The following is a 24,843-nucleotide window of genomic DNA, read 5'->3' on the forward strand; positions in this document are numbered from 1 at the left end:
AAAATAAAACACCACCGAAACTTTCTGCTTTTACAGTAGTTGTCGCCTGCTGGCGTGGTGACCAGGTGACTGGTGTACGCAGGAGCACGTGACCGCTTGTTCAACCCTGTTCGATTGGGAATAAGGGCCGAACGCTGCATCGCATCCTTTTCGGATCAAACCCAGTTGACTCAGTGTCCAAAAGACTACAACATATTATGTTGTTGTTGTTGTTGTTGTTGTTGTTGTTGTTGTTGTTGTTGTTGTTGTTGTTGTTGTTGTTGTTGTTGTTGTTGTTGTTGTTGTTGTTGTTGTCGAATTTTATTTAACGTCGCAACACAAACAGGCAATGGCGCCTTCTTTTATACATGCGAGCGACATGACAAATTTAATAATAATAGTAATGGGGAGGAGAGGAGAAAAAATCACAGGTGAAAGAAGTCACTGAAGGTAACTGAATATGTTACAGATAGATCTGCGGGAAAAAGATCCCTGTTGAAAAACCAAAAACACGGAGTGTAACTGACCGACTTGATGTCGAGATAGTGATGGCGGAGTCTGCCACCCAGACAGGTGTGTCATGGATATGTAACTGCAGAGTAGGGCTTTCCACAGGAATTGGGAAATTTCGGTTCCCACGAACCAGAATCCCGTTTGTGGCCAATTTCAGAATGGCCTCGGAGCTATCAAGCGATACACTACACGTTCCCGTGCTACATAGCTGGAGGGCGAGCATTTCCTCAAACCCTACACCTACATGTTCCTTTTTTATTTTATTTATTTTTTATTGAAAAACCACAAACCTTCAGACATGTGAATGTGCACATGATATACAGTGTACATACGTATGTATCGAGAAGGCAGCACGGAAACGGCAGTAGTGGTGAGGCCTGGGCAGCTCATCCGACCGTGGGTCTCGGAGTCAACACTGGGCAGACGCACCGGGGGGGGGGGGGGGGGGGGGGTGGTAGCTCAGGAGATAGGGGATGGAGCCAGCATGATCATAGTATGTAATGCATATGCAGAAGAAATAATTATGTTAATCTTAAAAACAATAGTGCGGTCGACCTGCGCAGAGGAAAGGCATCATGGACATGATCTACGTGTATAACATAATAATAATAATTATAAGTGAGCTAGGGCACATCATACACACACATATGCGCAAGTTCAAATAGGAGATCAACCTGATAGGCGTTCACCGGCGTTGGGTAATCTTGAAATAAAGATATTAATATTATTGAAGAGATTATTATCATACACTCACATAAACACCACATACCAACCATGTGCACCTGCTACCTACCCACCCACCCACCCCCACACACACACACACACACACGCGCGCGCGCACGCGCGCACACACACACACACACATTACGAATTATTAGCCCTCCACTGTCTGCTATCTCAACCCTACAGCCTCCCATTATAATGGAACTCCCTTCAATTTAGACTACGTCTTTGGGAAATCCTCAAATATATAATAATAATAATAATAACATGCTCGCATGCACGCACACACGCACACACACACACACACACACACACATACACACCACACACACACCACACACATACAAACACACACACACACACATACGCACACACACACACACACGTGCACACTCACGCAGACGCATAATTATAATATTTGTGCACAGACTCACTCTCTCACAGTAACGTCCAGAAAACCACCACGCAGAGTCCCTACAGCCGGTCGGTCGCCCAGTCCCAGTGGCTCGAGCGCAGGAATCGGTGGACGCTGCACTTGAAGGACTGCAACCTCTTCTGGTCGGGCTGATCCAGGAGGTGTTGGCGAGGCAACTGGTTCCAGGTGTCCAGCACTCCTTCAGGGAACGACCGGCGGACGTTGTTGCGAGAATTGGCTGGGATATCAGACTGCAGCTGGTAGCGGTGGCCGGCCGCCACCCGTGCCTGCTGCCTGTTGTTGGCAAGATGTTGGTCGTGGTCTGGTACTGCTTGGGAGGGGGGCAGCATTCGGGTTAGCATCTGTGGGCCTGTCAGGTAGTGGATTTTGTAGATATAGCAGAGAGCAGCCACTTTGCGCCGGAGTTCGAGGCTTGGCAGATATGCGCCTTCGCCGATCAGATGCAGGGCTCTCCGCTGTACAGCATCGAGTTGGGCCAGCACCGTCTGAGAAGCACCCATCCAGACTAGCATGCCATGCTCTAAGACTGGGCGAACAAAGTCGTTGTAGACCGTGAGTCAGCAGCCAGGGTCAAGCACTGCTGAGGCCTTCTTCAGGAAGCCCAGTCGCTGTGTGGCGCGCAGGGCTGACTGTCGAATCTGCTGGCAGAATGTCATTTGACTGTCGAAGGCTATCCCAAGTAGCTTCAGGCACTGGGTTTCAGGAACCATTTCACCTTGGAATGTGACCGGAGGGCAGTCCCAGGGCTGACGGTGGTGGCTGAAGTGGAGTAGGTATGACTTGGCGGGCTCGAATGTCACTCGCCAGGTCGCACCCCAGGCAGCAAGGGCATTGACGGTGGTCTGGAGATCATCGCAAGATGTCACCGTTGCCTGAAGTGCGGGCTCCGTTACTGAGCCTGCATTCGTCCTGTCTGGTGCAGCCTGGGCAGCCTTGGCACGAAAGCCATCGGTAGCCGGCGCAGCCGCAGCCCTGGAGTAGGAGTGGGGGTGCATCTGCGCCTGGCACGCACCCACAGCCTGCGCGGGCCGTGGATGCACCCGCGGTGAAGGACTGGTACAGGCTGGTTGGGTGCCGGCCAGGCACTCCTCCAGCTTCCTTACTCGACTGCAAGTTACGTCCGTGCTAGCAGCCACACGTCGGATTTCTTCGCCTTGCGACCTGATCGCTTGCTCCAAGGGTCCGGTATCCGTCTTCTCAAGCCTTCTTTCAAGAATATTGAGTCGAGTATCCAAGCCATTGAACGAGTTACTGACGGCTGACACCTCCTCACGGATACGAGCAATGGAATCTAGGACCGTTTCCATGCGCTCTTCTAAAAGATCGCTCATACAGGTGCGGAACTGTTTCATGAGGTGGTCTGCATTTACGATGCCAACAGAGTCCGGTGCGGGGAGCTGTGTCGGCGACTTTCGACCGGTACCAACGCCAACGCTGGAAGCAACACTCTCAGGTGACTCCGACAGCTCTCCCAGCTCAAACACAGGTCGAGGCTGTACATGTGCGCAATCCCTGACAGCACTCGCACGAACATGCCTCCGTTCCAGAGAGGCAGCACTTGCTGGCGTTCCAGCTAGAGCCTCCAAGGCCCGCACCATCCCCTCGAACGACATGATTGCTCTGTAGCTGTGTTGACGTGGTTTCAACAGCGCGCGCCCCTCACGCCTCTCACTACTACACTAGTCCCAGCATCGAACAGAAGTGTGAATGCCAAGCCAGGTGCGCAAACAGCAAACAGCACACTGGGCTTGTCCGTGACAACAACGTAGTCGGTGTGGCAACTAGCGTCTCCAAAGCACACCCGGCCGACGAGGAAGGCTACACACAGCTACCCAGCTTCAAGAAACGGGAGGGCAGCCTAAAACTACAATGTCAATGGAGAACCGGCATTCCAGAGCTTCCGTCCATCCTTTCCGGCCGACTGTAGGCGAGCTTGAAAATACTGATCCCTTAGCCTCCGATCTAGCTTGCGCGCGGCTGCGCGGAGAGTGCGGTGTTGCTCTCGCAGGCGGACATCGTTTGGAGAGCGTGAAAGAAGTCGGTGGGCCTTGTTTCGTTGACGCACAGCAGATACAAGTTCTGGACACAACCATGGGCAAGGTCGGCGCTTCGGCTTACGAGGAGGTTGTAAGGGGGCGTGACGATCTAGAGCAGTAAAAACCTTTGCGTACCATTCGCTTATCACTGCATCAACATCATTCGACTTGCTGAAAATCTCAAGATTGCAGTCCTGCAAGTCAGCGTTAAAGTGCTCCCAGTTTATCCTCCACACTCGCCTCTTTCGAGATACGACTCGTTCGGACTGCCGGGTGGCGACGATAATGTTGGCCACAAATGCGTAGTGGTCGCTGATGTCAAACTTGATGACCGTGCATGTTCCAACTAGAGAGTTAGGGGCGAGGAGCAGATCTATTAGGGTGGAAGTTGATGCCGTTACTCTTGTCGGTGTCCGGATGTGGTTTTCCAGATCAAACCGCTGGAGCATGGTGTGCATCCGGCTGTGTCCCGAGCACATGTCCACATTGATGTCACCAATGGCGACCACGCGGTTGTTTCGTCGCAAGGTTAGATTGTTCAGACTGATTTCTAGGTCTTGCCATACTGCAGCAGTAGTGGAAGGCGGAAGGTAGAACGTAGCGAGGGTGATGGGTTCACCGGATTCTGTCTTCAAGGTGAGTATCAGATTTTCGATTGTGTCACTCTCGAGTTCAGCGTGTCTAGAAACAGCCAGGGTATCTCGACTGTATACAGCTATACCGCCACCAGGTCTGTGCCCGCGATCGCGCCTAAAGAGTCTATAATGAGGTATATGAATGGATGAGTCAGAAATCGAACAATCAAGCCAAGTTTCAGCAATGCCGAAGATATCTACATTGTGGTTGTTTATGAAGTTTTGGATTTCTCCTAACTTCTTTCTAAGGCTGCATACATTCAGAAAAGCAAGTTTACAAGACTTCTGTCGACCGACAGTAGCTCTATGTAATTGTGGATTCATTTAATAGATCTATAAGGAAGAACTACATCTAGAAATTAATCCAAAACCTAAAACAAAAAATACACAGGCAGTTCATGCATACTATTTCAAGGTGCAGTTCACTGCACCACTTCATGACGGCTCCTACCGCGGCCGTCGTCACCCTCACACTCTTCCTCCCAGTCCGACCCGGTACTATAGAAGTCGTCTGTCTTGGTGGTCGGGCAGACAGCCTTCGCGGACAAGTCGGCACTGGATGATGCGTCACTCCTGGCTCCTCGCTGACGCTTCCTCTCCATGGAGTGCTCCAGCGCACTAAAGCGGTTGGCGACAGAGGGAAAAGCGGAGGCGGTTTGTTGCAAGACTATTGGAGAAAAAGTAGAACACTTTCCACCCCTGCGACGTGCCAATCTTGCACCGGGGTAGGGACAGAAGATCCAGGAGCTGGAGTGGAAGTTACAGCTGCTTCAGTACCGGTTACATGTACTGCATTTGTATTGGACGCAAGGCTATTGTTGTGTTGCACGTGGTCGTTAGAAGATGCAGCCACAAAAGGTTTCCGGGGAGTTGTGTTGTCTCCTTTACCACCGGGTTCAGTTACGTGTCCCGCGGCAGGTGGGACTGGTACGGCGGTGTCATGGTGTTCTGAAGCTCGTACTGTCACTGCCTCAGGTACCTGGATGACGTCCTCCGTGCTTGGGCCCGCAGTAGCACTGGCCATACTCAGCGTAGATGTAGGTTGCTGTGCTTTTGTGCGTGTAGTGGGTATGCTAGATACACTGTCACCGTGCTGGGATGTGTTGGAGTTCACTTCAGAGTTCGAACCTACGCAATTCGTACGGGTACTCCCACGTTCGCAGGTCAACTGAGGTACAGAATCTGAAGGTTCAGAACTAGAGTTACTGTTAGTACGACTTGAACTTTCAGGCTCTCTGCCCGCCCTTACTTTACACTCTCGTGCTTCATGACCCGTTGTGCCACAGCGCCAGCACGTCTGGGTCTGCCCCCTGTGCCACACCCGCAACTTTCTCTTCCCAACGGTCACACACGACGGTACGGGTTTAGACAGTACGATATTGACATACCTGATTCCTGTCTTGAAGGACGTGCCTTCGAAGCTGATCTTGCCGTGTGATGGCGGACCAATGAGAACATGTCCAGTCCACTACAATCAGTGACGGTCCTAGCTAGGTCGGACGGTGCGTTGACCCCGTTGAACTTTTGCTACCTCGCAGTATGTGGCCCTACATGTAAGTGTTGTCCTCTGTCTATCCCCTACTTACTTAGCTACACGTATTCGCAATTCACTCTACGTACGCCGCGTGGCACAAACACCGGGCAATAACCTACCCCGTGGACGTGGCAGCCCGAGCGCGCGATCATTGGTAGGCTATAAGGCAGCCGCGCGATAAAGCCAGCCTAGCGGGCACGGTATAGGTAAGCACGTGCTAGATGTGTTTGAGGGCAGCCTGCCTCCTTTCTAGGCAGCCTTTCGCCACGCTGATGTCAATTCGCTTACGCCGATAGCCCCTTCTACGACCAGATCAGAGTTGCAGGTCTAACATATAAAATGTAGAAGTCCTTTTCGAACCACTCACTTCCTTCCAAGAGGCCCTAAGTCCTGAAGCTGAATTTGATCAAGTGCGTCTTGACTTCACTTTTCAGCCATGGCATTGTTTGATCTGTCCAATATGGAGAACAGCACTTCGTTCCACATGTCTAGTAGTATCAGAAACGCTGGCCGGATAGCCCAGCCCCCGTCTACCATGTCAATGCCGCCCGTCATGAACATTGCTCCACCTTCCCAAGGCATTACTAGCTTAACGCCGATTACGGGCAACAAGGGCACCTTCCTTCCGCCGCCATACCCGCTTGGTTCCGCACCGGAGCTGCCCTTCCCGTCCAATGGCGATGCTGAGACGCCCGTTAGTGCCGACGCCGCCAGGAATGGGTTTCAACTAGTTGGTGAGGCATCGCTTTGACCTCTGTTTCCGTGTTTCGTCTCTAGTTGTTTAGATGCAAACTACTAGTACTTTGCCTTCTGTAGGCGAGCACCACCAGCTGCACCGATGCATGGTTCACTCTGTCGGTATTATTGGTGGTGATGTTGTTGTTGTGGTAACGAACTATATGTTCAAACATGAGATATTGCCAAGCGGAAGGTGATAAAATCATGAGATTGAATTTAACAGGTTTTTCTGTAGCAGAAACGCTTATCCGATTTTTTGATTTCATGTTTTTCCCTCTTAATTCTCTGTGTCCAGCAGCTTCCCCTCCTGTCAATGCCACAGAAACTCCCCTGGCAACGCCAGTCACAGCCGGAACTGATGTCAAGGTGGAGGGTGGACAGAGCCATTCGACTGCATCCACTCCCACAGAGGATGGACCCAATGGCGATGCGGGTAACATGAAAAAGCGGAAACAAAGAGCTGTGTTCACACGCCAACAAGTCATCGAGTTGGAGCGACGCTTCAGAGTCAATCCATATGTATCCGCACCGGAGCGACAGGAATTGTCAGCCAGACTGAGACTGACTGAGACCCAGATCAAGGTCTGGTTCCAGAATCGACGATACAAGTGGAAGCGAATCTCCATGGAGGCTGCAGCCAATGGTCAGCACATTGCCCCTACAACAGGAATGGGCGGATCAGCTGCTCTTGCCAACCCGTATCATGGACAACCGCTGGTGCCCCGGCCAGTTGCACCATATGGACTAAATCCTATGGACTATGGGGACCAGTTCAGCCAGGCGCAACTGCAACCAGCACAAGCTGCTGTAGCTCAAGGACAGACTGGCGTCTCTATGGCAGGAGCAATCCCGCAAATGCAAATGCCAGAACAGCAGCTAATGCAGTTCCAGGCATCAGCTATGGCTGCCGCTAGCGGCGCTCCACCCTCTACCATAATGCAGCAACAGCAGCAGGCCATGCAGATGCAAGCTCCAAGAACGCCTGGTGCACCACCACCCATGCAAGGTCCCTCTTGGTACTCTGCTCCGTACTACTAGCGTCGCAGCAGTACATCACTACATGTAAGAAAAGAAAAGTACTAGAAGTAGTTATGCTGAAATAGAATCTGGGCATCAAGTCTCTGGCACTGCGTCACTATGTGTCAGTTACGAAGGTACTTGTCATGTTGTCTGTGTCGTCCATATGTAAAGTCGGTAGTAACTAACTTTCTGCAACACAAGCTAAAACGGCGCAATAGCTGCTGTAGTACAAAACACAAATTTTGTTACGTTAGAAGTATTGCCATGGAGATACACGATGGCAGGTCTTGTGCAGTCCTTATTTGTCAAATTCAAAGCTGTATACAATTGTTGATTATGGAATACTTCATCGCTTTCTTGCTGCATAGCCAGGCATCCAATGGCTGTGTACATTCTTGGTGCTCTCTGATTTCTTAGCCGTTGAAGTAGTATTAATTTATCCTTCTTGTTCAAGTCAGTCTACATTGTGTGCCTTGATGTACATAATGATTGTTTGTCTTGATTTACATGCTGTTGAAAAGCTTTACAAACCCCTACGCTGCTTTCATGATCATTTCCTTTGAGCCCAAAGTGGAAAAGATTCTAAATCTAAATCAATTTGGTTATTGTGCCTGGCGGCCAGTGAAGACTGGATGAGATTATGCTTCACTGGCGCTCGTAAGCTTGGTTACATTCTCAATACTGGGAGCGCGGGGGATGGGTTAGCGAGACCAGCACCCTACAATTTTGAGTACCTATTCCAAAAAATCTTGTGACTTTTAATAAGTCACCCTCCTATGGCAGAATGATACAGGTCTAAAAACAATGTACGCCTAGCCTTTATTTGCAATATGTACACACATGCAAGCATAGATAAGCTATTTGTACATCGAAGTAGATGGACATTTACTGAAGCTGCCTCGTAGAGGGTGAGAAATGGATTGCATAACTAGCGATGAGAGCCAGGGAATACACACCCAGGAGCCTATAGACCCAGGGAATACACACCCGAGATAGGCTCCGGCGGATTATGCTCGCGATATGGAATTATGCTTTCATGGATTCTCGCAATATGCTCACAAAATCCTCATAATTATTATACTTGGGCACGCGGGGATACATATTCACTTTGTTGTACTTCAAAAACTTATGGAGCCTCAAAGTTCGGAAAATTAGGCCTTTTTCGTACTTGAAAGTAACCATAAGTACAACAAAATGTTACATGAGTATCCCGATATCAAGGTGTCCATGCATGCTAGAGATCAACATGGAAAAGAGAAAACATTACTTCTTCCATTCATTCGTTGACTTCGCTTGTAAAAAGATTTTTCATTGCCAAATTAGTTCGCATCAAATTCCATACAGTTAGTTGTACATGTTCTACAGGTACAAGTAAAATTAGATGCACCAGGAAGTCGTAGGTTTACGACTCCCTTGATAACATGTCCAGTCCGCTACAATCAGTGACGGTCGTAGCTAGCCTAATTAAGCTAGGTCGGACGGTGAGTTGACCCCGGTGAACTTTTGCTACTACAGTACAACGCCCTTTACAAAAAAATTCCCCTGTTATTTTGCACATAACCATCATTTACATGTACATTAGCAGCATATGTGAGCATACATATGCGGCTTTGATCCTAGAGGGTGGTGGCGTTCCCACGGCGGATGCGGAAAACTCGGCTTCCAGCCGAGTCTCACGCGAACCGTGAAATTTATTTTATTTTATTTTATATGCGGCATAGTATGATAACTTTTAGCATAAAAATAGCATAATTCTGCAATTTTTTCAGCAATGCGAAAAGCATAATTTCACGAAAATATTAGCATAATCCGTCAAGGCCTACTTATGAAGGGGAAGTTAAGACTAAAATCAATTTTTCACCAGTTGTAGTCTTCGGGGTGCTGAGTCGAATGGTCTTGCTCCGAGGAAGTTGAGACGCTCCCTTCCTTCTTCATTCCCAATCGAACTCGCGCTCTTGCAACGAAACTAGGTGACTGCGCCCTACTAGATGGGGGTTTGTATGCAAAAAGTCACTAAAAGCGCCATATCGTTCTTATAAAAGCACGGATGACCGCGATTGGCCCACACTTTGTAGACTTTTGGACGCTGAGTCGACTGGTTTTGGTCCGAAAAGGCTGCGATGTAGCGTTCGGGCCTTATTCCAATCGAACATGGCTGAACAAGCGGTCACGTGCTTCTGCGTACACCAGTCACCAGGTCACCGTGCCTGCACTCTGCAGGCTACAACTAACTTACAGCATGTTTGGGCGAGTTTCTGTCCCTTGAGTTGAACCTTTGAACCTTTGAGTTGAACCTTGGTGTGAAAGGAACTACTGCAAAAGCAGAACTTTTCGGTATTCTCCAAAATCGGCGGTTCGGTAGAGGGAAATTTTCGGTAAAACCCGTTTTCCAGTATACATGTACTACAGTTGAACATCGATTATCCGCACATCGACTATCCGACCATTCGATTATCCGTAACAGTTTTTTTGGGCGCACTGTGCGCTAGTGCATGTAGTGAGCCATTCAAAAAATACGAAAATTTTGAAAAGTAAAAAGTAAAAAGGTCGTGCGGCTAGTAATAACCACTGAAAGTGTGTGAGTGACAGTTTTTTCTTATCCGGAACATTTGCCTTATCTGAACACCGCCTGACAGTTGTCTGCCCAGAGGTGGTCGGATAATCGATGTTCAACTGTAGTAGTACATTGAAGGATGTAGCGCAGCAAGATGATGACGATGATGTTGGTGACAAAAGCGACACAGAGGATGGAGTGGTCGCTACCGCCATCTCTGGTAAGCAGGCAGTTCAGCACATTGACGGACTCAAGAAGTATGCCTTGCAGAGAGGCCTTGACAACATACTGGATCTGGTCACACAGGCGACTGACATTATTTACAAGGAGGAGATGCGTCACAAGTCCGAACTTGAGCAGGGAAGCCTTGACAGCTGGCTGAACATGTAAAAGATTAGCCCTGGTATGGGCACTATTCTTGGGTTTGTGCACCCCTATATTCTATTGAATATCCAATAAAATAATATTAACCTTAATCAGGCCAATGTTCCCAAAAGAGAACATATCTTTCCGCATGCGATTTGGTCAAGGGAAATTCATTTTTTCTCCGCATTTTCTGTTTATATACATATCTAGAAGGCTGATGATCATGAATCTTGGAATATTTGTCAGGCTTTTGAAATTTTCAAGTATCGGTATATAACGCGAAATGTCGTGAATTTTCGGTATTCGGCCGTACTTCAGAAATTGAGAATTCTGGTGTGAAAAACAGTCTTTATCAGACTATTCAAAACGTAAGAAGTGCACTCTGCTACTATGGCCACCCAACTGGCCTGAAGATTCACCGGAAATTTGGTCATGGCACATAGAAACCCGCCGTCTTTCTTCGATGTTCCAAAAGGGAACATTGGCCTGATCCGAGACCCAGATATACCTCATTTTCACCAGATTTCAGGAAACAGTATATCTAGGGCATATGTCTTGTTTGTAACATCCGTAAACGTGGATATATAACTGATGGAGCCTTTTTGATGGTGATTGGACCGTCTCCATGGTAACCAAATTTTGTGATATATTCGTGATTCACTGGCATGCGGAATACAGCAATGCTTTGCGAGCCTGACATTTGCCAAAGTAAAGATTGCTAAACAGTCTCCAAAGGGATATACTTCTGAAGTAGGTTTTCTTTTGTGTAACAAGATTCACTTGAACAATATTCAGCAAAGTATGGATGCTTCATGCCGTTCTCCTGGACTTTCGATGATTTTTGTCAGAAAATATCGCTTTAACTGTAATTAGGTATGGCAGAGGGAAATTTTTACAGTAGCAGAGTCCTTTCTGGAAAGGGACTCAAAAGTGATTCCAATGGAAGCTAAGGACATTGTTGAGAACTCCAACACACTTCAGGACCTAGTCATAGTGCCACCGATTACTGGCAATCTGAACGTAAGCGCTATAGGGGTAAGGCATCCTGCAGCTTCATAACTCGAAAAGAAGTGGTGAGCACACTTGCTCCTTCCCTGAGCACTGCAAATTCACAACTCAGTTCACTGCATGGTGCTAATGATTCAGTGATTCTGATGCAGTGAATTTGCTGTGCCCAGGGAAAGAGCATGTGTGCTCACCACTCTCGTTGATCTGAACATGGACGATGAAATAGAGTAGTAATCAGATGATTCAACGGATGATAAGGATTTCATCGAACTTGCAAGATATATGGACCTAGACAACTACCAGGTGACGAATGGAGAGGATGATGATGTTGGTGCCTGTCCTGTTGATAGTGAGTACGACGGCAAAAAAACCGCTGGAGAAACGCTTTGGGTGAAATAGGCTGGTGTTTACGATAGGCGTCCTGAAATTGAACTGGACAAATCCCTTCCCGATCACCACGAGATCATTACAGCATCACCCACTTGCCAATCGCGAGGTATACACACCCTGTACATCTCTAAACAATATTAGACGAGTAAGTACCGCGCGATACCCGCGATACGGACAAGGCCCACATTAGCTCGGAGACCGACAATCTTGAGAGATTCATTGTAATTCTTTTTGTCTGGCTCCACAGTCTTACAACTGATCTGAGAGTGCCAATTTTTCAAGCAGCGGCGAGCCCCAAGCCGACGTCCTACATCCAGTTTCATCCCGAGATTGCCGGCCTATTTTATTATAGCCGACCCCGCCCAGAACCACCAGTGTCTTGCTGTTGATGTGCAATATAAGGGCGTTTGACAACACAGAATGTGGACAACACAATGTCGTTGTAAATGGTGCAGACAAACCACGATATGTTACTGTTCTAAGTGTGGAGTTCGACTGCATTTCGATCGTGGATCGAATACCACGGTGTATACGAGACGCGAACGGTTGCACACGAAAACACTAAGAAACATTGCTGGACACTCCTTGACGACTATTACATATTTTTTCTTCTCCATTACTGCTTGGTCATGTTTGCATTGCTCCACAAACACTTAGAAGGCAACATAATCCATTTTATCACATGTCACGTGAGTGTTTCCTTGGATCGGGCCAATCACTGGTCTGTATGAGCGGGCAATAAATCAGTCCAACGCCCGCGTCCAAAGCCCGTCGTCAGTGACAACCCTGACTGAGACTGTACGCGTGAAATCTACGGGATGTGAACATGGTGGGCATGGTGACTGTACGGCGCAGGGTGGCATGTGAACGCGTGGTCGAAAGTGGCGATCTCAGCTTTCCTCGCGTGACTACGACGACTCTGTAGAATGTACGACTCTACGACGAGTCGCAGTGTAGCATTGAGACGAAGATGGAATTATTTTTGGAGATGGACATCCCGGCAATGGACATGGCCTCGGACGTCTGCCGTGTGGTGCTTGCAGGGATCATTTGTTCAGTCATGTTGGCAGCCTGACCGTCGGTAAGCTTTTGGATAAGATTCAGTTCTGCTCGAAGTGGCACTGTGATCACAAACAATTATTTGAAATACCACAAATTCAACTCAGCGTCGTGCGTTTTCAGATCCTCGCAAAGTCACTGCCTGTGTGTGGTCTTCATGTGCCACGCAAAACTCTTACCAGGCTCATTTGTCCTCTGCCTTCACGGTTCACCTTTGCTTGAACAACAAATACAACAATTCAGGAATGTTTTGCAATGAAAAATACAGCTATCTGGAGCTGAAAAAAGAAGAAGAAAAATTGTCCTCAGAATTACACACCAGGGAGTCGTCAAATACTTGCACTTGTTGCAGTACTGTATTTGACAACTTCCTGATACACATGTAAACATGAAGAAACTCTTTGTGGTAGCACTCTTAATTTTTCAACTGAAATTATGATTCTGCTGAATTTATTGTCGTTGCCATGTCTATTGCTATGACGATGCGGTGCCGGCACTTTTTTCTGTCTCCGTCTTTCAGTACTGTATACTCTCTGATGGCCTGTAGCAGACTTTTTGTTAGGGTGTAGGAGAAATATCTTCATTTTTCCTGCTTTGATAATGATAGCACATCAATATACATTGTGGTCAAAATGTGTTGGCATTTGGGCCAATTTCAACAGCAGCCCAATGGTCTGCTCTGTGGGCCATGTGATAAATTCGTTATCGCATGGTTGCTGCGGGCCTTATGGCATATTATTGCCCCTCGAGGTTAGCCCTCGGGCCTACGGCCCTCGGGCTAACCTCTCGGGGCAATAATATGCCATAAGGCCCTTGCAACCATGCGATAACATATACATATCATATTGAATCTTCCCTTCATAAAAACCAGGGTCTTTTCGGTACGCGATCCGGCCAACGTTCCCCTTTGGGAACATATAAATATTTCCATAATGCATGGACATATTGAGGTCAAACTTATAAACATGCTTAATTGGTCCAATACAAGCCGAAACAAAAGAAAAAAACTGCAAGAATACGCTGAATTTTTGTGACGGCCAAATTAAGGTTAAAAATTACAATAATTATACTCGTCGATTTGAGTACATGGAAGCATATATGCATGCCCGGTATGCCAGATTTACCATGCATCTGCCGTAAAACACCGCTTTTTCTTGCACCACGGGACGGTCGCTTACGACAGATTTGACTCTACATGTATACAGTACCGGTTGTACCGAATTTTTCGGTGCGTTTTATTTTCGGTAAGAATTGTCGGTGCCGAGGTTACCGAAAATAAAACACCACCGAAACTTTCTGCTTTTACAGTAGTTGTCGCCTGCTGGCGTGGTGACCAGGTGACTGGTGTACGCAGGAGCACGTGACCGCTTGTTCAACCCTGTTCGATTGGGAATAAGGGCCGAACGCTGCATCGCATCCTTTTCGGATCAAACCCAGTTGACTCAGTGTCCAAAAGACTACAACATATTATGTTGTTGTTGTTGTTGTTGTTGTTGTTGTTGTTGTTGTTGTTGTTGTTGTTGTTGTTGTTGTTGTTGTTGTTGTTGTTGTTGTTGTCGAATTTTATTTAACGTCGCAACACAAACAGGCAATGGCGCCTTCTTTTATACATGCGAGCGACATGACAAATTTAATAATAATAGTAATGGGGAGGAGAGGAGAAAAAATCACAGGTGAAAGAAGTCACTGAAGGTAACTGAATATGTTACAGATAGATCTGCGGGAAAAAGATCCCTGTTGAAAAACCAAAAACACGGAGTGTAACTGACCGACTTGATGTCGAGATAGTGATGGCGGAGTCTGCCACCCAGACAGGTGTGTCATGGATATGTAACTGCAGAGTAGGGCTTTCCACAGGAATTGGGAAATTTCGGTTCCCACGAACCAGAATCCCGTTTGTGGCCAATTTCAGAATGGCCTCGGAGCTATCAAGCGATACACTACACGTTCCCGTGCTACATAGCTGGAGGGCGAGCATTTCCTCAAACCCTACACCTACATGTTCCTTTTTTATTTTATTTATTTTTTATTGAAAAACCACAAACCTTCAGACATGTGAATGTGCACATGATATACAGTGTACATACGTATGTATCGAGAAGGCAGCACGGAAACGGCAGTAGTGGTGAGGCCTGGGCAGCTCATCCGACCGTGGGTCTCGGAGTCAACACTGGGCAGACGCACCGGGGGGGGGGGGGGGGGGGTGGGGGGGGGGGGTGGTAGCTCAGGAGATAGGGGATGGAGCCAGCATGATCATAGTATGTAATGCATATGCAGAAGAAATAATTATGTTAATCTTAAAAACAATAGTGCGGTCGACCTGCGCAGAGGAAAGGCATCATGGACATGATCTACGTGTATAACATAATAATAATAATTATAAGTGAGCTAGGGCACATCATACACACACATATGCGCAAGTTCAAATAGGAGATCAACCTGATAGGCGTTCACCGGCGTTGGGTAATCTTGAAATAAAGATATTAATATTATTGAAGAGATTATTATCATACACTCACATAAACACCACATACCAACCATGTGCACCTGCTACCTACCCACCCACCCCCCCCCCCCCCCCCCCACACACACACACACACGCGCGCGCACGCGCGCACACACACACACATGCTCGCATGCACGCACACACACACACACACACACACACACACACACACACACACACACACATACACACCACACACACACCACACACATACAAACACACACACACACACACACACATACGCACACACACACACACACACGTGCACACTCACGCAGACGCATAATCATATATAATATTTGTGCACAGACTCACTCTCTCACAGTAACGTCCAGAAAACCACCACGCAGAGTCCCTACAGCCGGTCGGTCGCCCAGTCCCAGTGGCTCGAGCGCAGGAATCGGTGGACGCTGCACTTGAAGGACTGCAACCTCTTCTGGTCGGGCTGATCCAGGAGGTGTTGGCGAGGCAACTGGTTCCAGGTGTCCAGCACTCCTTCAGGGAACGACCGGCGGACGTTGTTGCGAGAATTGGCTGGGATATCAGACTGCAGCTGGTAGCGGTGGCCGGCCGCCACCCGTGCCTGCTGCCTGTTGTTGGCAAGATGTTGGTCGTGGTCTGGTACTGCTTGGGAGGGGGGCAGCATTCGGGTTAGCATCTGTGGGCCTGTCAGGTAGTGGATTTTGTAGATATAGCAGAGAGCAGCCACTTTGCGCCGGAGTTCGAGGCTTGGCAGATATGCGCCTTCGCCGATCAGATGCAGGGCTCTCCGCTGTACAGCATCGAGTTGGGCCAGCACCGTCTGAGAAGCACCCATCCAGACTAGCATGCCATGCTCTAAGACTGGGCGAACAAAGTCGTTGTAGACCGTGAGTCAGCAGCCAGGGTCAAGCACTGCTGAGGCCTTCTTCAGGAAGCCCAGTCGCTGTGTGGCGCGCAGGGCTGACTGTCGAATCTGCTGGCAGAATGTCATTTGACTGTCGAAGGCTATCCCAAGTAGCTTCAGGCACTGGGTTTCAGGAACCATTTCACCTTGGAATGTGACCGGAGGGCAGTCCCAGGGCTGACGGTGGTGGCTGAAGTGGAGTAGGTATGACTTGGCGGGCTCGAATGTCACTCGCCAGGTCGCACCCCAGGCAGCAAGGGCATTGACGGTGGTCTGGAGATCATCGCAAGATGTCACCGTTGCCTGAAGTGCGGGCTCCGTTACTGAGCCTGCATTCGTCCTGTCTGGTGCAGCCTGGGCAGCCTTGGCACGAAAGCCATCGGTAGCCGGCGCAGCCGCAGCCCTGGAGTAGGAGTGGGGGTGCATCTGCGCCTGGCACGCACCCACAGCCTGCGCGGGCCGTGGATGCACCCGCGGTGAAGGACTGGTACAGGCTGGTTGGGTGCCGGCCAGGCACTCCTCCAGCTTCCTTACTCGACTGCAAGTTACGTCCGTGCTAGCAGCCACACGTCGGATTTCTTCGCCTTGCGACCTGATCGCTTGCTCCAAGGGTCCGGTATCCGTCTTCTCAAGCCTTCTTTCAAGAATATTGAGTCGAGTATCCAAGCCATTGAACGAGTTACTGACGGCTGACACCTCACGGATACGAGCAATGGAATCTAGGACCGTTTCCATGCGCTCTTCTAAAAGATCGCTCATACAGGTGCGGAACTGTTTCATGAGGTGGTCTGCATTTACGATGCCAACAGAGTCCGGTGCGGGGAGCTGTGTCGGCGACTTTCGACCGGTACCAACGCCAACGCTGGAAGCAACACTCTCAGGTGACTCCGACAGCTCTCCCAGCTCAAACACAGGTCGAGGCTGTACATGTGCGCAATCCCTGACAGCACTCGCACGAACATGCCTCCGTTCCAGAGAGGCAGCACTTGCTGGCGTTCCAGCTAGAGCCTCCAAGGCCCGCACCATCCCCTCGAACGACATGATTGCTCTGTAGCTGTGTTGACGTGGTTTCAACAGCGCGCGCCCCTCACGCCTCTCACTACTACACTAGTCCCAGCATCGAACAGAAGTGTGAATGCCAAGCCAGGTGCGCAAACAGCAAACAGCACACTGGGCTTGTCCGTGACAACAACGTAGTCGGTGTGGCAACTAGCGTCTCCAAAGCACACCCGGCCGACGAGGAAGGCTACACACAGCTACCCAGCTTCAAGAAACGGGAGGGCAGCCTAAAACTACAATGTCAATGGAGAACCGGCATTCCAGAGCTTCCGTCCATCCTTTCCGGCCGACTGTAGGCGAGCTTGAAAATACTGATCCCTTAGCCTCCGATCTAGCTTGCGCGCGGCTGCGCGGAGAGTGCGGTGTTGCTCTCGCAGGCGGACATCGTTTGGAGAGCGTGAAAGAAGTCGGTGGGCCTTGTTTCGTTGACGCACAGCAGATACAAGTTCTGGACACAACCATGGGCAAGGTCGGCGCTTCGGCTTACGAGGAGGTTGTAAGGGGGCGTGACGATCTAGAGCAGTAAAAACCTTTGCGTACCATTCGCTTATCACTGCATCAACATCATTCGACTTGCTGAAAATCTCAAGATTGCAGTCCTGCAAGTCAGCGTTAAAGTGCTCCCAGTTTATCCTCCACACTCGCCTCTTTCGAGATACGACTCGTTCGGACTGCCGGGTGGCGACGATAATGTTGGCCACAAATGCGTAGTGGTCGCTGATGTCAAACTTGATGACCGTGCATGTTCCAACTAGAGAGTTAGGGGCGAGGAGCAGATCTATTAGGGTGGAAGTTGATGCCGTTACTCTTGTCGGTGTCCGGATGTGGTTTTCCAGATCAAACCGCTGGAGCCTGGTGTGCATCCGGCTGTGTCCCGAGCACATGTCCACATTGATGTCACCAATGGCGACCACGCGGTTGTTTCGTCGCAAGGTTAGATTGTTCAGACTGATTTCTAGGTCTTGCCATACTGCAGCAGTAGTGGAAGGCGGAAGGTAGAACGTAGCGAGGGTGATGGGTTCACCGGATTCTGTCTTCAAGGTGAGTATCAGATTTTCGATTGTGTCACTCTCGAGTTCAGCGTGTCTAGAAACAGCCAGGGTATCTCGACTGTATACAGCTATACCGCCACCAGGTCTGTGCCCGCGATCGCGCCTAAAGAGTCTATAATGAGGTATATGAATGGATGAGTCAGAAATCGAACAATCAAGCCAAGTTTCAGCAATGCCGAAGATATCTACATTGTGGTTGTTTATGAAGTTTTGGATTTCTCCTAACTTCTTTCTAAGGCTGCATACATTCAGAAAAGCAAGTTTACAAGACTTCTGTCGACCGACAGTAGCTCTATGTAATTGTGGATTCATTTAATAGATCTATAAGGAAGAACTACATCTAGAAATTAATCCAAAACCTAAAACAAAAAATACACAGGCAGTTCATGCATACTATTTCAAGGTGCAGTTCACTGCACCACTTCATGACGGCTCCTACCGCGGCCGTCGTCACCCTCACACTCTTCCTCCCAGTCCGACCCGGTACTATAGAAGTCGTCTGTCTTGGTGGTCGGGCAGACAGCCTTCGCGGACAAGTCGGCACTGGATGATGCGTCACTCCTGGCTCCTCGCTGACGCTTCCTCTCCATGGAGTGCTCCAGCGCACTAAAGCGGTTGGCGACAGAGGGAAAAGCGGAGGCGGTTTGTTGCAAGACTATTGGAGAAAAAGTAGAACACTTTCCACCGCTGCGACGTGCCAATCTTGCACCGGGGTAGGGACAGAAGATCCAGGAGCTGGAGTGGAAGTTACAGCTGCTTCAGTACCGGTTACATGTACTGCATTTGTATTGGACGCAAGGCTATTGTTGTGTTGCACGTGGTCGTTAGAAGATGCAGCCACAAAAGGTTTCCGGGGAGTTGTGTTGTCTCCTTTACCACCTGGTTCAGTTACGTGTCCCGCGGCAGGTGGGACTGGTACGGCGGTGTCATGGTGTTCTGAAGCTCGTACTGTCACTGCCTCAGGTACCTGGATGACGTCCTCCGTGCTTGGGCCCGCAGTAGCACTGGCCATACTCAGCGTAGATGTAGGTTGCTGTGCTTTTGTGCGTGTAGTGGGTATGCTAGATACACTGTCACCGTGCTGGGATGTGTTGGAGTTCACTTCAGAGTTCGAACCTACGCAATTCGTACGGGTACTCCCACGTTCGCAGGTCAACTGAGGTACAGAATCTGAAGGTTCAGAACTAGAGTTACTGTTATCCCATGGTACGGTACTATAGGCCTGTTTCAGCCAATCAGGAGCCTTGCTGACCGGGAAATAATAGCCAATACAATCCCGCGCGGGATGATATTCATTATTAACTGGGTTCACTTTTACCGTACCTACTACGGTGCACCCTGTATTGGCATGCCCCCACCCCCTCTCGATTCGATGCAATGCATCTTGCCACTGGAGCCTTTCGATCAGAACCCAGCGACAAAATGCACTACACAGAACCGTGAGAGGGTGGGAGCATGCCAATGCAGAGTGCACCGTCAGTACAGTAAAAGTGAACGGAGAGAACTTACCTCCGCGACTACGTCCAAAACCAGATTCCACACAAACAAACAACGAACTCCAATCACTATTCAACTCAACACTACGACACAAAGGAGACCTTCGAAGTGCATCTGTTCTCATTCACTCTTTGTAAAATCACAAAAACTACACAAAGTATCAACATCCGAGTGAAAATTACTAATTGCAAGGAGAGATACCGTAACAACTCGAAAAGTACAAGACGTGAAAGTGAGAGGAAAAATCTTGTACAGAATATTCAACAGTGTGAAAGAAGAAGAGGTCAGCAATCCATGTATGATGTAGATAAGATATGGATGCAAGATGCGACCCGCAGTGATTTTCATGACATTGTATCCAGTACGATTACCACAAGACAATCTAAAACGTAGATGCTGCTACACATCCAGTATGCCTATAATATAACAAGATCAACGTTCTTCTGATTGCATAGTGTCCGAGAGTGATACAACGAAGAGTCTTGGTACAACGAAATGCACTTTACTCACTGGTGCCAATGTCCGACGATATGTGCAATGTGGTTACTGCCTGCACGGACAGTGTTCAGCAAGGATCCCAAACCGTTGAAAGTTCCACGCCGATCCAATGACAAGGAAGTCAGCACCAGCCTCCATAATGACGTGGTATCTCGCCGTGACTTGAAGTATGGCCCTTACTTTGAACCAAATGACTATGTATCATAACAGTGCAATCTTCGTCAATTCTCTAGTCCAACTACTAAAATGCAACTTGTCTCCCGAGCTCCATTGCTCTCAAACCTTGACTGGATTGAAAAGAAAGGCAGCATCTTGTTTTTGGTATAGCTGTACCTTGGTTATTGTATTCAGAACGCAGTTGCGTCGATCTCCAAAATGCGTAGATGTACCTGGGATAAGTAGGATATTGACCCGCGTACTCGGGTGTTACCGTACCCTCATATCATCCCTCCTGCGTATTCGGGAGGTAACACCCTCGTACTTGGGTAATATCCTATACTTAGTACGACTTGAACTTTCAGGCTCTCTGCCCGCCCTTACTTTACACTCTCGTGCTTCATGACCCGTTGTGCCACAGCGCCAGCACGTCTGGGTCTGCCCCCTGTGCCACACCCGCAACTTTCTCTTCCCAACCAGCTCCCGCCTGATCTCCGTTCCGAGCCCTGCCACCTTCAGTTCTGTGCCCTGCTAAAAGCGCATCATGGCTCCGTTTAAATGCTTTTCGGCTAGTGTGTTTCTGTGGTGTAGCGGACTGAAGAACAGTAAACGTGTTTTGCAATATATGTATGAAGCTATTTTGTATATAGTATGTTCCCATTCCGTTTTTGCTTTGGTGTAGCCCTGAGGTTGATTGCTTATTTATTTCTACCCTTCCTCTCTCCATACTTCTGTCCCCCCCCCCCCTCTTTCTCATTCCTTCTGTCGTCCACATGTATCAAAGGAGGCGAAATCGCCTGTTTGTGGTGCGACGTTAAATAAACTTCTACAACAACAACAACAACAACGGTCACACACGACGGTACGGGTTTAGACAGTACGATATTGACGTACCTGATTCCTGTCTTGAAGGACGTGCCTTCGAAGCTGATCTTGCCGTGTGATGGCGGACCAATGAGAACATGTCCAGTCCACTACAATCAGTGACGGTCCTAGCTAGGTCGGACGGTGCGTTGACCCCGTTGAACTTTTGCTACCTCGCAGTATGTGGCCCTACATGTAAGTGTTGTGCTCTGTCTATCCCCTACTTACTTAGCTACACGTATACGCAATTCACTCTACGTACGCCGCGTGGCACAAACACCGGGCAATAACCTTCCCCGTGGACGTGGCAGCCCGAGCGCGCGATCATTGGTAGGCTATAAAGTATAAGGCAGCGGCGCGATAGAGCCAGCCTAGCCAGCCTAGCGAGCACGGTATAGGTAAGCACGTGCTAGATGTGTTTGAGGGCAGCCTGCCTCCTTTCTAGGCAGCCTTTCGCCACGCTGATGTCAATTCGCTTACGCCGATAGCCCCTTCTACGACCAGATCAGAGTTGCAGGTCTAACATAATTATATAATGTAGAAGTCCTTTTCGAACCACTCACTTCCTTCCAAGAGGCCCTAAGTCCTGAAGCTGAATTTGATCAAGTGCGTCTTGACTTCACTTTTCAGCCATGGCATTGTTTGATCTGTCCAATATGGAGAACAGCACTTCGTTCCACATGTCTAGTATCAGAAACGCTGGCCGGATAGCCCAGCCCCCGTCTACCATGTCAATGCCGCCCGTCATGAACATTGCTCCACCTTCCCAAGGCATTACTAGCTTAACGCCGATTACGGACAACAAGGGCACCTTCCTTCCGCCGCCATACCCGCTTGGTTCCGCACCGGAGCTGCCCTCCCCGTCCAATGGCGATGCTGAGACGCCCGTTAGTGCCGACGCCGCCAGGAATGGGTTTCAACTAGCTGGTGAGGCATCGCTTTGACTTCTGTTTCCGTGTTTCGTCTCTAGTTGTTTAGATGCAAACTACTAGTACTTTGCCTTCTGTAGGCGAGCACTACCAGCTGCACCGATGCATGGTTCACTCTGTCGGTATTATTGGTGGTGATGTTGTTGTTGTGGTAACGAACTATATGTTCAAACATGAGATATTGCCAAGCGGAAGGTGATAAAATCATGAGATTGAATTTAACAGGTTTTTCTGTAGCAGAAACGCTTATCCGATTTTTTGATTTCATGTTTTTCCCTCTTAATTCTCTGTGTCCAGCAGCTTCCCCTCCTGTCAATGCCACAGAAACTCCCCTGGCAACGCCAGTCACACCCGGAACTGATGTCAAGGTGGAGGGTGGACAGAGCCATTCGACTGCATCCACTCCCACAGAGGATGGACCCAATGGCGATGCGGGTAACATGAAAAAGCGGAAACAAAGAGCTGTGTTCACACGCCAACAAGTCATCGAGTTGGAGCGACGCTTCAGAGTCAATCCATATGTATCCGCACCGGAGCGACAGGAATTGTCAGCCATACTGAGACTGACTGAGACCCAGATCAAGGTCTGGTTCCAGAATCGACGATACAAGTGGAAGCGAATCTCCACGGAGGCTGCAGCCAATGGTCAGCACATTGCCCCTACAACAGGAATGGGCGGATCAGCTGCTCTTGCCAACCCGTATCATGGACAACCGCTGGTGCCCCGGCCAGTTGCACCATATGGACTAAATCCTATGTTCTATGGGGACCAGTTCAGCCAGGCGCAACTGCAAGCAGCACAAGCTGCTGTAGCTCAAGGACAGACTGGCGTCTCTATGGCAGGAGCAATCCCGCAAATGCAAATGCCAGAACAGCAGCTAATGCAGTTCCAGGCATCAGCTATGGCTGCCGCTAGCGGCGCTCCACCCTCTACCACAATGCAGCAACAGCAGCAGGCCATGCAGATGCAAGCTCCAAGAACGCCTGGTGCACCACCACCCATGCAAGGTTCCTCTTGGTACTCTGCTCCGTACTACTAGCGTCGCAGCAGTACATCACTACATGTAAGAAAAGAAAAGTACTAGAAGTAGTTATGCTGAAATAGAATCTGGGCATCAAGTCTCTGGCACTGCGTCACTATGTGTCAGTTACGAAGGTCCTTGTCATGTTGTCTGTGTCGTCCATATGTACAGTCGGTAGTAACTAACTTTCTGCAACACAAACTAAAACGGTGCAATAGCTGCTGTAGTACAAAACACAAATTTTGTTACGTTAGAAGTATTGCCATGGAGATACACGATGGCAGGTCTTGTGCAGTCCTTATTTGTCAAATTCAAAGCTGTATACAATTTTTGATTATGGAATACTTCATCGCTTTCTTGCTGCATAGCCAGGCATCCAATGGCTGTGTACATTCTTGGTGCTCTCTGATTTCTTAGCCGTTGAAGTAGTATTAATATCCTTCTTGTTCAAGTCAGTCTACATAATGTGTGCTTTGATGTACATAATGATTGTTTGTCTTGATTTACATGCTGTTGAAAAGGCTTTACAAACCCCTACGCTGCTTTCATGATCATTTCCTTTGAGCCCAAAGTGGAAAAGATTCTAAATCTAAATCAATTTGGTTATTGTGCCTGGCGGCCAGTGAAGACTGGATGAGATTATGCTTCACTGGCGCTCGTAAGCTTGGTTACATTCTCAATACTGAGAGCGTGGGGATGGGTTAGCGAGACCAGCACCCTACAATTTTGAGCACCTATTCCAAAAAATCTTGTGACTCAGTTTAATAAGTCACCCTCCTATGTCAGAATGATACAGGTCTAAAAACAATGTACGCCTAGCCTTTATTTGCAATATGTACACACATGCAAGCATAGGTAAGCTATTTTTTGTACATCGAAGTAGATGGACATTTACTGAAGCTGCCTCGTAGAGGGTGAGAAATGGATTGCATAACTAGCGAAGAGAGCCAGGGAATACACACCCAGGAGCCTATAGACCCAGGGAATACACACCCGCCCCGAGAGCAAAGAAACCCAGGGATACACGCCCGGGAGCTAAGAGACATAGAGTTTTACCCTCAGAACTACCAAAATTTTTCAACGACAATAAAACTACTGGAGGCATCATATGACTCCACCGGACTTAAACATACCTACTTGGTATTATTTTTGGCAATATGTGTGGAAATGGAAGTCCTTGGTGTAAAGGGTTCCTTAAGGAAGAACCAATTACAGGTGCACTACCTTGGAGGCCAGCAACTGGCATTGCGTGCAGCGAAAGGGCGACCTCTTGTCGGTTTATGGAAAAATAAAAGAGGATTTGTTTGCCATGATCCTCCTGCAAACTCTACATTTCAGTCTATTACCCCGGAAATGGCTGCTGATTCGCCATCTTGCTGGATA

The 24,843-nt window shown here is 48.7% G+C and overlaps 2 protein-coding genes across 4 annotated transcripts; both read left to right on the forward strand.

Annotated features, from left to right (window-relative positions):
• The first annotated feature begins 6,238 nt into the window (after window positions 1-6,238).
• Window positions 6,239-8,207, forward strand: LOC135804852 (homeobox protein Nkx-2.2-like). Of its 2 annotated transcripts, none has more exons than XM_065318816.1 (2): window positions 6,239-6,590; window positions 6,890-8,207. In XM_065318816.1, the coding sequence occupies exons 1-2, from the start codon at window positions 6,293-6,295 to the stop codon at window positions 7,630-7,632; spliced, it is 1,041 nt and encodes a 346-aa protein (XP_065174888.1). In that variant the 5' UTR covers window positions 6,239-6,292; the 3' UTR covers window positions 7,633-8,207. The 2 variants fall into 2 exon arrangements, with proteins under 2 accessions (XP_065174888.1, XP_065174889.1); XM_065318817.1 differs by having other exon boundaries at window positions 6,893-8,207.
• A 13,883-nt stretch (window positions 8,208-22,090) lies between these two features.
• Window positions 22,091-24,016, forward strand: LOC135804854 (homeobox protein Nkx-2.2-like). Of its 2 annotated transcripts, none has more exons than XM_065318821.1 (2): window positions 22,091-22,436; window positions 22,736-24,016. In XM_065318821.1, exons 1-2 carry the CDS (start codon window positions 22,142-22,144, stop codon window positions 23,476-23,478), a joined length of 1,038 nt encoding a protein of 345 aa, XP_065174893.1. In that variant the 5' UTR covers window positions 22,091-22,141; the 3' UTR covers window positions 23,479-24,016. The 2 variants fall into 2 exon arrangements, with proteins under 2 accessions (XP_065174893.1, XP_065174894.1); XM_065318822.1 differs by having other exon boundaries at window positions 22,739-24,016.
• Window positions 24,017-24,843: the final 827 nt, after the last annotated feature.

This window comes from Sycon ciliatum, chromosome 1 (genome assembly GCF_964019385.1).
Source record: "Sycon ciliatum chromosome 1, ocSycCili1.1, whole genome shotgun sequence".
Taxonomy (NCBI): domain Eukaryota; kingdom Metazoa; phylum Porifera; class Calcarea; order Leucosolenida; family Sycettidae; genus Sycon; species Sycon ciliatum.